Here is a 12,780-nt window from a genome sequence, read left to right on the forward strand (position 1 = left end):
CAGCCACTGAGAGAAGAAGTCCCGGAGGCGGCTGGAGCCTGGTGGCAGAAGAGCCTGGAGCGCTGGCACCGCAGCTTGGGGCTGCCGGTGTCCCCACACAGGACCTTCTGCGTGGTTCTGTCCCCGGACGTCCACGGCACCCAGGCGCAACGGACCCCGGGGCCGGCCGCATCTTCCTCCGCCGCCGATTTGCGCTTGGTGGCGACTTCCGCGTTCCTGAACGATCCAAGCCGTCCTCTGCTGCCAGCAACGCTCCTCAGGCCAGGAAGTCCATAGGCGCTGCGAAGCCCAGGCGGGGCTTCAGTCGCAAATACTGGGCTCTGGAGGCAGGAAAGCATTGACGAGCAACGGTGGGTCGTTCCAGCTAGCGGGGCGGGGGGCTCCCTACAGGAGATGCGTTGGAGGTTAACGGCGTCATGTAAAGAGCCCGCAAAAGGAGCAATCTCAATCGCCAGATAAAAGCTCCGTGGGAAGAAAGCCAGTAAGCCCCAACCCTCCAGAGACTGGAGCCTCCACCGGGTGGGTGGTCGCAGGACAGCTCCCCTCAACCGCCCCTTGCTTCTTCCGGGATGGAAAGGGGGTCCCATTCGCACCAGCCCCCCCTCCCGGCCTGCGTGCTGCTCTCTCCGCTCCCCGGCTGGGCTTCCCTCCACGAGCCCCGTCCCGAGCCCCTCGCCTTGCACCCCTGCCACACTCAAAGCCCCCTGCGCCCTAATCACCCCAGGCTTTTGGAGGGCAGGGTCTCCTTCCTTCCGTCCCTTCCTGTGCCCCCCGCCCCACCAGGAGCTGCTACTGCTGTTGCCTCCGTCCTCTCCCCTCCTTCCCCCCCTTCCCCCCACAAAGGCTCCCTTTGTATACACCAGGCCTGGGGAGGGGGCGGCACAGGAAGTGCGAGTCCCTTCCTGCTTCTCCAGGACTCGGGGCTTTAACCCTTCGCCCCCAGGGAGGGGGGGGGCACGTCTCTCCCTCCGGAATGTTTGTCTTTATACCGCACAACGCCCCCCCCCGTCCTGATCCCGCGTCGTGAGCAGAGTCTCTCCTGCACGTGTGGAAGAGCCCCCCGCCCCAAGACACGTGCACGCGCAGCCTGGGCCAAGCCCTGCCTTCTTCCCTCCATGCAGTGTTTGAATGTTTCTCCGACTGGCCACAGAGGCGCGGGGGTGGGGGGAGAGACCCCCCCCCCGCGCCCTGGGAGCCTCTGCGGAGTACGCATCCCCTTGTAGGCGGGGGGGGGGGGAGGAGAGAGAGTGTCTTGGTTCCTGTAAGTTCCCCCACCCCCACAGGGAGAAAGCTTTCCTGGCAGCACGCCTGGGGCCAGAAGCCCAGCGTCCCAGGGTTGGGCGCCCCCCTTCCCCTCCCTGCCAAGAGAGGATTGCCTCGCCCTGCCCAGCCGGGGTGGGGGGAGCTCTGTCATCACCCCTTTCCCGGGGACCCTCCTGAGTCAGAGCCTGAGCTTGCTGCTCCATGCTGGGTTTTGGCAGCGGAGACGGAGCTGTGCCATGACACCCTTCCCGGGCTTGGCGTCCTCCAGGCCTCTTGGACGACCACTCCCACCATGTGTGGACTGGCGGGTGCTAGGAGTCCCAGTCCAAGAGGCCGGAGCCCTGGGCAGCTTCCTTGGCCTCCCCTCAGGCCTGCCGCATCTGTGCCATGCTGCCTCGATTCACGAGCCCCCCGCCAGGGGAGAGGAATTAGGAGTCCTTGGGGTGGGAAAGTTCAGGGTGCCGGTGGTGCTGTGATCTGGTTAGGGTTGCAGAGGCCCAGGCGGATGCCGCTGAGAGGACTTTGCCTGCGTCAGGGGCTGTGGGAGCAAAGGCAAGTCTCTGCCTTCAAGGAGCTTACAATCCCAAAGGACCAAACGCAAAATGGGAGAAGAGACTGGGGATGCAGATACGAAAGTGGACAGGTACCCGATGCTCACTTGCCCAATGACAGGGAAGATTTTCACCGGAGCTGTAATGCAGAAACAACACATTGAAGTGCACACTTCTAATGAATACATTTTATTATAATTTTAATATTGACCAACAGCCAGAGACAATTCGAAAAATGCAGAGGAGTATAACTTTGAAGGACTCTTAAAGGGGGGGAACAACATCTTTATTCTTTTGTATGAATCTCATGGCAATAATGTTAAGCGCCCACTTGCCATAGTCGGTGTTCTTATGGCATCTTGCAAGACGCCTAAGTTCAATGTCATTCATAAACAGGAATATTGGGCGGCACCTGCGGGCAAGGGAGAATCAGGAGAACTGTATTTTTACAAGCCCCTGTGATGTAGGAGAATAATGCCTTTGAACACCCCCCCACACACACACTATGTCCCTGATGTGGAACAGATCAGAAGGACAAACTTCTGAGTGCTTTGGAAGTCAAGCCACGTTATGGGAGCCAGCAGAGAGTGGGAGAGAGAGAGTGATGGATACAGGAGACACATGGGAGGAACCCAGATCCAGGGAGAACTCAGGAGCCACACAAAAATGAAGCGAGAGAAGAGCCTTCCCTCAGAATCCCAGGAGTCCCGGTTCCGCCATCACCACCCCTTCCCGCTTATTCCAGGTTAATCCCCGAGATGCCAGAAGAACTGGAATTGCGGCTTTTCCTGGCCACGAGCACGGCAAGTCAGCCTCCCCGCTACCGCTGTCAGTGCCCACCCCAGGCTGTAAAAAATGAGCGGCTGGTGCGTGCACTGCAAGCACCCAGTCTTGCAGTTATCTATGAAGCTGTGCTGGTTTCCCCTCCTCCTCATCACTATTATTTTTCACTTAGAAAAGGCAGGAAAAAAATCTAAGCACTGTACAGAGATTAAAAGACAAAGACGGTCCCTGCCCACTTCACCATCTAATAGACATGATACAGAAGGGAAAAGGGATGTGGAGGAAAGAGAAAAGCAAGGGCTGGAGCCCAGCATTCTTCCTGGCTGGGAGGGAGGGGGAAGCGAGCGCCCTGCAGCTGTTCCTCCTCTGGCTGAGGATGGGGCCAAGCTAGTCCCTTCTACCCCAGTGTTTGCCATTCCGTTCTTTCTGGGAGGCAAGGGGTGCAGCCACTCAGTGGCCCTCGGTGCTCTGGCCCACAGGGGGGGGTGCCTTCTGTCAGTTTTGCAGTCCTGGGGCAACGTGATCAGGTTATGCTTGGCGAAGGTGGGACACGTTTGGCTTAACCGCCTTGTTCCGCCTCTGCTAGATTCTGCAGCCCAACTGACACAGCCAAATGCCTCCCAAGGCAAAGAGACGTTCACAGTGAGCATCCAGAACCACAATACTGGGATACATTCGCTGCTCCAAATTTTCCCCAATCCACCCTGTTTCTGTTGACTCCACTACAGGCCCAGAATGGTTCTTGGGCTTCTTCATCCAATTGTAATGAAGAACAGGGTGTCCTTATACTTTACACCAGGGGTGGGCAGCTTGTAGCCTACCAGAAGTGGTTGGGACTACAACTTCCATCATTCATCACCATTGGCTATGCTGGCAATGGCTGACAGGAGCTGTAGGCCAAAACATCTGGAGGGCCACAAGTCGCCCTCCCTTGGTTTACACCACAGTTTGATCCAGACTTTGTTGGTTGCACTCAGTCCGCGCTGAACTCAATGGGACACCAATCACACCTATCAAGTCCAACTGGTTTCAGCAGGACTTAACGTGAAGCAGCGTTATCTGGATCCATCCCAATATCATTATACTCGCAATGTTCTGCAGGAGGGAAGTTACTCCTGCTGTTGCATGATGGGATCACGAGGAGGCTGTGCTAGAGACCTCGCTGGGCTGCAGGGACAGATACCCTTCTGCCTGTTGGGGCACAGGCCGTAGTTGCTCAGAAGAAGGCACCCATGCTCAGAGGCACTGTCCTTTTTAATATTGCTCCAGATTTGTTACTTGGGTCTGGAATTAGACAAACTAATGGTAGGGACCGGGGGCTACGGGCTCTGTGCTACCTACAGGATCAGAGGCAGTATGCTGGGGGCTCTTGGATGCCAGCCCAGCTTGGGGGCTTCCCATATGGGTACCTGGTTGGCCACTGTGGGAACAGGATACTGGACTAGCCAGGCCCTTGGTATGATCCAGATTCAGGACTGCTCTTACGCTGCCCTTTTCTCCAAAGGGAAGTGACTCCCCGTAGTGCAGTCTCACCTGGAGATGCTGGTGAAAGGACCTCACAGACGGTGCCAGAAAAATGCCATGAATGGTGGAAGTGGTACCAACATTTGTGGCTGGGGGAGTTTAGACTGGTTCACAGATTTATCCGTTGTGATGGCAGGTTTACCCATGGATCTATTTCCATGACCGATCCACTTTGTGACTGGGAGGGGAGGTTCCTTCACCAGAGAAATCCGGGGGTGGGGTGGGGAGATGCCAAGGCTACCAGAGCACCATGGAAGATGCTGACTCCGATGGCCATTCAGTTCCCACCCTCGTGCGTCCTCCCTGGTGTAGTTCAGCTTACGCACTAATTGTCGTTTCTGCTGCTTTTCAAGCATCTATACTGTTTTATCCCCCGTTGGGGGATCTTTGCAGGACTGGTCAGAAAAGCTCTAGTCTAGGTATTGTTACCAGCCTGGCGCTCTCCGGACATGTTGGAGTACAACTCCCACCAGCCCCTGCCAGCATAGCCATGGGCCATGGTGGCTGGGGATGATAGGAGCTGTACTGACCCATCTGGCAGGCACCAGGTTGGGGATTTATATGACGCTGCCAGGGGCGTGACTCATCAAACCAACAGTGTGTGCTCAGCTTTGGGTCCTTCCTGCATCCAAAGCATTTCCAGCACTTGCAGGGAGTCTCCCCCTGCAACTTCCTACGTTTTACTCGCCTGGAGGCTTCTCTTCAGACAGAACCTCCACACGCTGAATGTTGATGTGGTGTTTCAAGTGATCTGCCAGGCTGTTGCTGCGACTGAAGCTCTTCCCGCACTCAGAGCAGCGGTAGGGTTTTTCTCCTGTGTGGGTTCTTTGGTGGGAAGTAAGGTTGATCCTCTGAGTGAAGCTCTTCCCACACTCTGAGCACTTGTATGGCTTCTCCCCTGTGTGGATTGTGCGATGTAAAGTAAGACTCACCTTCTGGCTGAAGCTCTTTCCACACTCGGCACATGGATAGGGCCTCTCCCCCGTGTGGACGGTGCGGTGCCTTGTCAGGTTGATCTTCTGGCGGAAGCTCTTTCCACACTCTGAGCATTTATAGGGCTTCTCTCCTGTGTGCACCCTTTGATGCTTATAAAGGGTCGAGCTCTCGCTGAAACGCCTTCCGCACTCAGAACATTCAAATGGTTTTTCCCCAGTGTGAATTCTTTCATGTCTTATTCGGCTATTGCTACATCTGAAGCTCTTCCCACACACGGAGCAAATCCACCATTCCTCTGCAGTGTGTATTCTTTGATGTCTGGTAAGGTGGTACCTCTGACTGAAGCTCTTTCCGCATACGGAGCAGATCCACCACTTCTCCCCAGTGTGCACTCTCTGATGTCTAGTAAGGCTGTAGCGCCGATTGAAGCTCTTTCCACACTCGGAACACTTCAGCACTGCCTCCCCCTTGTGGATTCTCTGATGTCTTCTCAGGCTTGATTTGCTGGGTGAGGTTTTTGCAGGGAATATCTGCCTTTCATTCCCTCCCCAACATTCTTCTTGGATGGAGATTTCAGGGAAGGCAGCGTCCGCAGACCAAGTGGATTTCTTACTCCACGTCTGCTCTTGTACTTCAGTTTTCCATCTCTGCTGCTCAGCACCCCCTGCACTCTCCATCGCTTCACCTACAGGAACAGAGAGGAGTCGAGCCTCAAATCAGGGAACAAATCCAAAGAACAAAGACTTAATGCGGAGGCAGGTGCTGCCGCATTGTCTTCTCCCAAAAGAGGGTCTATGACCCCCCTGGCAAAGGCGAAGTAAAGGCTGAAGGGGCAGGATTGCAGCTTGAGATCAATAAGAATGTGGTCAAGGAACACCTCATTACTTTGGATAAGTTCATATCTCCAGGGCCAGATGAACTGCATCCTAGAGTAAGAAAGGAACTGGCAGAAGAACTCTCAGAACCTCTGTTCTCTTTGAGCGATCATGGAGGACGGGGGAACTGCCAGATGACTGGAGGAGGATTAATGCTGTTCCTATCTTCAAAAAGGGTAAAAAGGAGGAACCTGGGTCCTACAGACCAGTCAGTCTGACATAATCCCTGGGAAAATTCTTGAGCAGATGATAAAGCAATCCATCTGGCAGCACCTGGAAAACAATGCAGTGATTACTCAAAGCCAACATGGATTTGTCAAAAACAAGTCCTGCCAGACAAATCTGATCTCATTTTTTGATCAAGTCACCTCCCTTGTGGACTGTGGGAATGCTGTAGGCATCATATACCTCGACTTCAGCAAAGCTTTCGACAAAGTGCCCCATGATCTCCTGATGAGCAAACTAGCTCAAAGTGGGCTAGATGAAACAACGATCCGGTGGATCCACAGTTGGCTACAGAATCGGACTCAAAGAGTGCTTCTCAATGGGACCTTCTCCAACTGGGGAGAGGTAATGAGTGGGGTACCGCAGGGCTCAGTCCTGGGCCCAGTGCTCTTCAACATTGTTATTAATGACTTGGAGGAGGAGCTGCAGGGAATGCTGATCAAATTTGCAGATGACACAGAATTGGGAGGGATAGCTAATACTTTGGAAGACAGAAATAAAATTCAAAGTGATCTGGATAGACTGGAGCGCTGGGCAGAAAACAAGAGAATGACATTTAATAGGGACAAATGCCCAGTTCTGCACCTAGGACAAAGAAACCAAATGCACAGTTACAAGATAGGGGATACGTGGCTCAACAACACTGCAAGCGAGAAGGATCTTGGAATTGTTGTCGATCACAAGCTGAATATGAGCCAACCATGTGATGTGGCTGCAAAAAAGGCAAATGCTCTTTTGGGCCGCATTCATAGAAGCATCGCTTCCAAATCCCAGGCAGTGCTAGTTCCCCTCTATTCAGCACTGGTTAGGCCTCATCTGGAGTACTGTGTCCAGTTCTGGGCGCCACACTTTAAGAAGGATGCAGACAAACTGGAGAGGGTTCAGAGCAGGGCAACAAAGATGATCAGGGGACTGGAAACAAAGCCCTATGAGGAGAGACTGAAAGAACTGGGCATGTTTAGCCTTGAGAAGGGAAGACTGAGGGGAGATAGGATAGCGCTCTTCAAGTACTTGAAAGGCTGCCACAGAGAGGAAGGCCAGGATCTCTTCTCAATCATCCCAGAGTGCAGGACACGGAATAATGGGCTCAAATTTCAGTAAGCCAGATTCTGGCTGAACATCAGGAAAAACGTCCTGACTGTTACAGCAATACGACAATGGAACCAATTCCCTAAGGAGGTGGTGGGCTCTCCCACGCTGGAGGCATTCAAGACGAGGCTGGACAGCCATCTGTCAGGGATGCTCTGACTTGTGGATTCCCGCACTGAACAGGGGGTTGGACTCGATGGCCTTGTAGCCCCCTTCCAACCCTACTATTCTATGATTCTATGACGTTGTGTGTAATAATAACTGTATCCCACTTTGGGGCCCTAAAATGCCCCCACCCCTTACCAAAGCAGCTTCCAATAAAACTGCGCCATTGAGTGGCTGCTTTTCAGGCACACATTGTCACCTAAGTGGTTCACATAAATGAGAGCGAAGCCCTGCCCTAACAAGATGTGCAAGGGAAAGAGGGGTGGAGGGTGGAGGCAGAGGAGTGAGACCAGCCTGATGACGCCAGAACCAAGGACCAAGGGGAGAGGGACCCTCGTGCCCAGCTGGGGCCAGGCTGACCTGCTGCCTTCGACTGAGCCAGACCCTGGGTCCCTCCAGCCCAGTGTTGTCGACCCTGACTGGCAGCAGCGGCTCTCCGGGGCTTCAGGCAGGATTCTTTCCCACCCCTCCCTGGAGATGCTGCTGGGGACTGAAGTGGGGATGTTCTGCAAGCAAAGCAGGGGCTCTGCTGCTGAGCCCTGGCCCTGTGGGTAGAGGAGCTTCGAGGGACGCAGCAGCCCCTGTTCCTCCGACTGACTGCAGAGGCCAGAGTGCGCCTCCCTGCAGCTCTGTACTCCCAGGGCTGCAGTTGCGTTTCAAGCAGAGTGTTCTTTCTGGCAGGGAGACGGAGAAGTTACTGGGAGCATTTTAATCCTTGCTTTGGTTTTTTATGTACTGTAATATCTATCTCTCTATCAGTATCTGTAAATGAGATGTGTTGCACCATATATCCTGAAGGATTGCTGGCCTCCACGTGCGCCTGCCTGTGTTTCACAGTCTCCGTGCTCCCTGCTGTTTGAGGTGTGGCGGATGGCTAGGCGGGAAATGGCCTTCTCAGGGGTGGCACCCAGCAGTGGAATGCTGGAATGGTGGGCCTGTTAATGGCAACCTGGCACCAGGCAGAGGCCTTTCATCTGAGCTGTATTACCTCCTCGAGGTCCTTATGCCACCTTTCTTAGATTTTCGATCCTGCTGGCTTCAGTCTTATGGCATTATTATATTTTTGATTTAGTACTGTAAGCAGCCATGGGTGGATTTATTTAAAGGGTGGGATATAAATGCCCAGAATCAACGCAGGAATGAATAAATAAAAAAGGGAAGGAGGGAGCCTTACTGAGAGAGGTCAGGTTCCCATAATTCTCCACCATGACTTCCCACTGCAGGGCTCTTTGGCCTGGATCCAGCAGGGCCCATTCCTCCTCCGTGAAATACACAGCCACCTCTTCAAAGCTCACCGGACACTGAACCAAGGAGAAGAAAACAGATAACGTCACTATGAGCAAAGATCCTACCTGTGGGGTAGCCTTGACAGATCTAAAGGAAAGGGACAGAGGCCCAGCGAAGTGTGCAGGGGGCAGACGCACCCAGGCTGGGCCAGGCCCTGGCCAGTTCTCCTCCTCTTCTTGTCCTACCTGGTCTGGCAACTGTGCAGAAACTATTTCTGCTCCATCACAGATCGGAGAAGTCCTGGGATGAATTCCCAGGGTTGTGCTGCTGCTTCCTAGGGAGAGAAGCAAAGGAGCTAATCGGAACTTTAGTCCTGTTCGCTGCCTGGCCCAGTTCAAGATGGCGGTTCTCCCTTTTGCAACCCAGAACTGTCTGGGACTTGTGCCCATCATGTTCTCGCACCTATGATGGTCCCCTGGGGAGGCCTTGCTTGCTTTCCATGCCTCCATTTAAGAAGCTTACATCTTAAGCCTCCCCCAGTCGGATGCTGCCCAAGTCTGGAGGTCCTCAGCAGAGGCCCCACTGTGTGCCAAAGATCCAGTAGGGGGGATAGAGCCATTTCTGGCAGCCCCAAGACCTGGAAGCCCTGCCAAAGAAGTTCCCCTAGCCATGTCACCGGTCACCTTTCAATGAGCAGTCATGCTAAAAACACCAATAATTCACCTAAAATCACTGTGCCTCTTTCAACAGGCTGTCTCAGGTGTTGCTTTTTAAAAATCCTTTTCCTGACTGCTGCAGCATCTATGAAGATTTGGATATGCCTCTCCCCTTCACAGCTTCCCAAGTGAAAATGTTTGGCTTTCCTAAGACATTTGGCAGAGAATATATATGCTGTTGGTTTTCTCATTGATTTTAGCCAGATATTATTGCTGGGCTTTTTTTACATGTCTCTTTGAGTACTGAATTTTATTTGCTTGCCATATTGTGACTTCCTTTTAGCTAACAGTCTGACAGGGCTTTACATAACGCAGAGAAGGAGAGGACACTCCTTGGAATGGAGAAATGGAATAAACAAATCATTGTTAGTACCCACATTCCATATCTCAGCTCTTTGTGCAAATCTGTCCACGCTTGGGGATAAGTCAAAGGCCTGGTTTGGACCTATAAAGTTTTTAATGTTAGAAGCCAAATTCATTTTTAAGCTGGTAGAAGAGCCTAGAAACACACACACACACTCACACTGGCAGAAGGGGGACATAAAAGAGTCCACAGATGCCAGGAACACGTCAGAGGTTGCAATCCGGCTGAAATATGCTGCCATGAATCCTTACCCAACGAGGGGGCACCCCCGTCGTCTTCCTGCACAACACCCCTGAACAGCAGCCTCTGCCTGGTGTCCGCTGGCGCCTCCTCTGCCTTGGGGAAATCCACGGCCACTTTGGCTAACATCCCCTGCACCTGGAAGAGACGTGGGGGTCCCAGGCAGAGGAGAAAGGAAAGGAAGGAACGGCAGGCACAGGCAAAGGTTGGTTTAAATGCATTTATACCAATTTGGTTATATTATAAGCTGCTTGGCGGAGGCTATTGCCTGAAAAAGCAGGAAATAAATATGCACGCGAATGAATGAATGAATGAATGAATGTGCATCTAGGAAGCTCAGTCAACTGGTGTGGACTTTAGGGCCCACATTAGTGGCCCCTCAGAGCAGTGAGGGTGAAATTCTCTCTCACCTGCCGTTCTTCCTGCTTCTCGTCCTCTGCCTGGCTGAGGAGGAAGCCTTCCGCCAGGGACACTGCCTGGGAACTGGTCTCCGCTCCACACTCCCGGACCCAGCTCTCCATCTCGGGGGGCAGGACGGTCAGGAACTGCTCCAGGATGACCAGGTCCAGCATCTGAGCCTTCGTGTGCCTCTCGGGCCTCAGCCACTGGCGGTACAGGTGGTGCAGGCGGCTGCACACCTCCCGGGGCCCCTCGGTCTCCAGGTAGCAGAACCGCCGGAAGCGCTGGCGCTGTGCGTCCGCGCTGGCAGCATCCCCGCCCAGGATCTTCTGGACGGTTCTGTCCCAGAACTCCCCGCTGCTCCCAGCCTGGATGGCTTGGAGGCCTTTTCCTGCCTGGGGGGCAGCGCAGTGTTGCTCTCCCATCTCCAACCTCTGCTCAGCCTCCAAGAGGACTCGAAGGATCACCTGGGGCTGCTGCCAAAAAGACCACGTTAATTTGGTGTGGGGAGACCACGTCTTGCAGAGATGGCCACAAGCCTTGGGCCTATTCCATCCTCCCACAGGAGAGATGCTGCACCAGAAGCCCTGGGGGGCTGTGAGGGGGGGCTCCTCCCTGCCAGGAAGGCGGATCAACACCCTCAGGCTCAGAGGGAACCCTCAGGGGGCGGGGGGGGGGCACGAAGCATCTCTAGACTGCTGCACCCACCCACACGTCCCCCCCCCCACCCCGGGCCAGAACAGCTGTGCCTGCTTCCCCCGTCCCCTCCTAGGCTCCAGCTCCAAACTGGTTTGAATCCGGCTCCAGCAGGCTCTGTCCTGGTCGCCTTTTGTTCCGTCGCGGGAAGGGGCTTCGGCGGCCTCCTGCCTTAACAAAGGAAGAAAGACCCTCCAAGATGCGGGGGGGGGGGTCGTGCCAGAGCTCCAGATGAGCCGGCTGCGCAGCCTTCCTCCCCTTGCGGCGAACGGGGCGGGGGTCTCCAGCTCTCCCGTCCGTCCCCCCACTCCCAGCAGCAGCTGCTCCCGTTTGTTGCTTCCGTGCGGTGTGGGGCTCCGCTCCCCCTGCCTGGGGGCTTCCCCCCGTGTTCCCGGCCTTGCCCCCCCATTGCACTTTGCACTCACTGGATCGCAGGGGTGGGGGCGGGTGGGGATGCTCCTGGGGAAATCCCGGCCCCCCGGAATCCACGCAGAGCCCCCTCCCCTCCTCCTCTCCAGCCCCGTCCCCCTTTTTCCCCGCCTCTCCAGGAAGCCTGGCCTCCCTCTCTCTCTCTCTCGCCTTAACTCCTCCCTCTCCCCCTCTCCCCAACGCCCCCCGCCCCTCGGCAAAAGCAGCGCAGATCTTTGCTCCGGTCCCGCGGACGCCCCGGAGACAACGTCTGTTGCAGGAGCGGGACTTGTCCGCCCCACGGCACAGCGCCAGCCGCCCCCGTAATTCTGGGAGGCTGAAAGCAGCAGCCCCCACCTGCGCAGGCCACGCCCTTCTTTCCCCCGCCCCGCCCCGCCCCGCCCCGCCCCGCTCGTTCTCTGCGGAACCCGGGCGGTCCCGGGCGGGCGGGCGAAGGCTTCGCGGGGCCGCCTCTCGCCAGACTGGGGGGCGGCAGCGCTCTCCGCTGCGGCCGTGAGACCCGCACGGTGCGGGCAGGGCGCCGCGCTGCTCGACCCCGTTGGCGCGCGGGCTGGGGCGGCGGGCGCGGCGCTGCTGCGGGGGGTCCTCCGCCCGGCGGCGCCCGAGAGCCCGGAGGGGCTCCTGGGCCGCGAAGAGGGCCGCCGCGCCGCCCTTCCCGGCTGGGTTCGCGCCCGGCGCCCCTCGGGGGGCTGCGCGCGTGGCCCGCGCAGAGGCTGAGATTCCGCATCTCCGGGCGGCGGCTGGCGGGTCGCGAGCTCCGAGGGCGCCCCGCGAAGCCGGCGGGATGCAGGCCAGGGGAGCGCAGGCCGTGCGGACAGGCCGCGGGCCTTGGGAGCCGCACCCCGCTCCCGGGGCCAAGCCGGCCCCCTCGTCAGGCTGCCCGTCCGCTGTGATGGCATCGCCAGCGCCCTCGCCCGGGGGGGCAGTGCGGAGCAGCCGGGGGGGCTGGCAGATCCGCACGCAGCCGTGACCCGCACGGGGTGACCAGGCCCGCCGCTCCCTTTTCTGCCGGGCCGCCCTTGCCGGGCCGCTGTGAGGCCATCCCGCACCAGCATTGCGACCACCGTGGAAGGAAGGATGTTTTCTCTTCTCAGTATTTTTAGTAACTTGGGAAGGGATCTTTTCTCCCCACCCACCCACCGATCCGTTTTTAATTGGCTTGGAAGGGGGTTTTTTCTCCTTCCATTTTTGTTTAAACTCAGTTCAACAAAATCCATGTCCTGAGCATGGATAGGAGCACATTTAAAAGTGGTGTTTCTGTCTTTCCCACGTGCATACCAGCAGCAGGAGAGACTCAC

The 12,780-nt window shown here is 56.1% G+C and overlaps 1 protein-coding gene across 4 annotated transcripts; it reads right to left on the reverse strand.

The window, feature by feature from the left end:
* Window positions 1-1,981: 1,981 nt before the first annotated feature.
* LOC146333886 (zinc finger protein 213-like) lies at window positions 1,982-11,839 on the reverse strand. Of its 4 annotated transcripts, none has more exons than XM_084825383.1 (7): window positions 11,819-11,839; window positions 10,369-10,833; window positions 9,970-10,096; window positions 8,884-8,972; window positions 8,586-8,712; window positions 5,054-5,742; window positions 1,982-2,226 (listed from the first exon to the last, which is right to left on the reverse strand). In XM_084825383.1, the coding sequence occupies exons 2-7, from the start codon at window positions 10,780-10,782 to the stop codon at window positions 2,197-2,199; spliced, it is 1,476 nt and encodes a 491-aa protein (XP_084681509.1). In that variant the 5' UTR covers window positions 10,783-10,833; window positions 11,819-11,839; the 3' UTR covers window positions 1,982-2,196. The 4 variants fall into 4 exon arrangements, with proteins under 4 accessions (XP_084681509.1, XP_084681507.1, XP_084681508.1 ...); XM_084825381.1 differs by lacking the exon at window positions 11,819-11,839 and adding an exon at window positions 11,479-11,596; XM_084825382.1 differs by lacking the exon at window positions 11,819-11,839 and adding an exon at window positions 11,479-11,585 and having other exon boundaries at window positions 10,369-10,830.
* Between the last annotated feature and the right edge of the window lie 941 nt (window positions 11,840-12,780).

The sequence above is a fragment of the Heloderma suspectum genome, chromosome W (assembly GCF_057233095.1).
Source record: "Heloderma suspectum isolate Gila_16-S chromosome W, 16-S_ref, whole genome shotgun sequence".
Taxonomy (NCBI): domain Eukaryota; kingdom Metazoa; phylum Chordata; class Lepidosauria; order Squamata; family Helodermatidae; genus Heloderma; species Heloderma suspectum.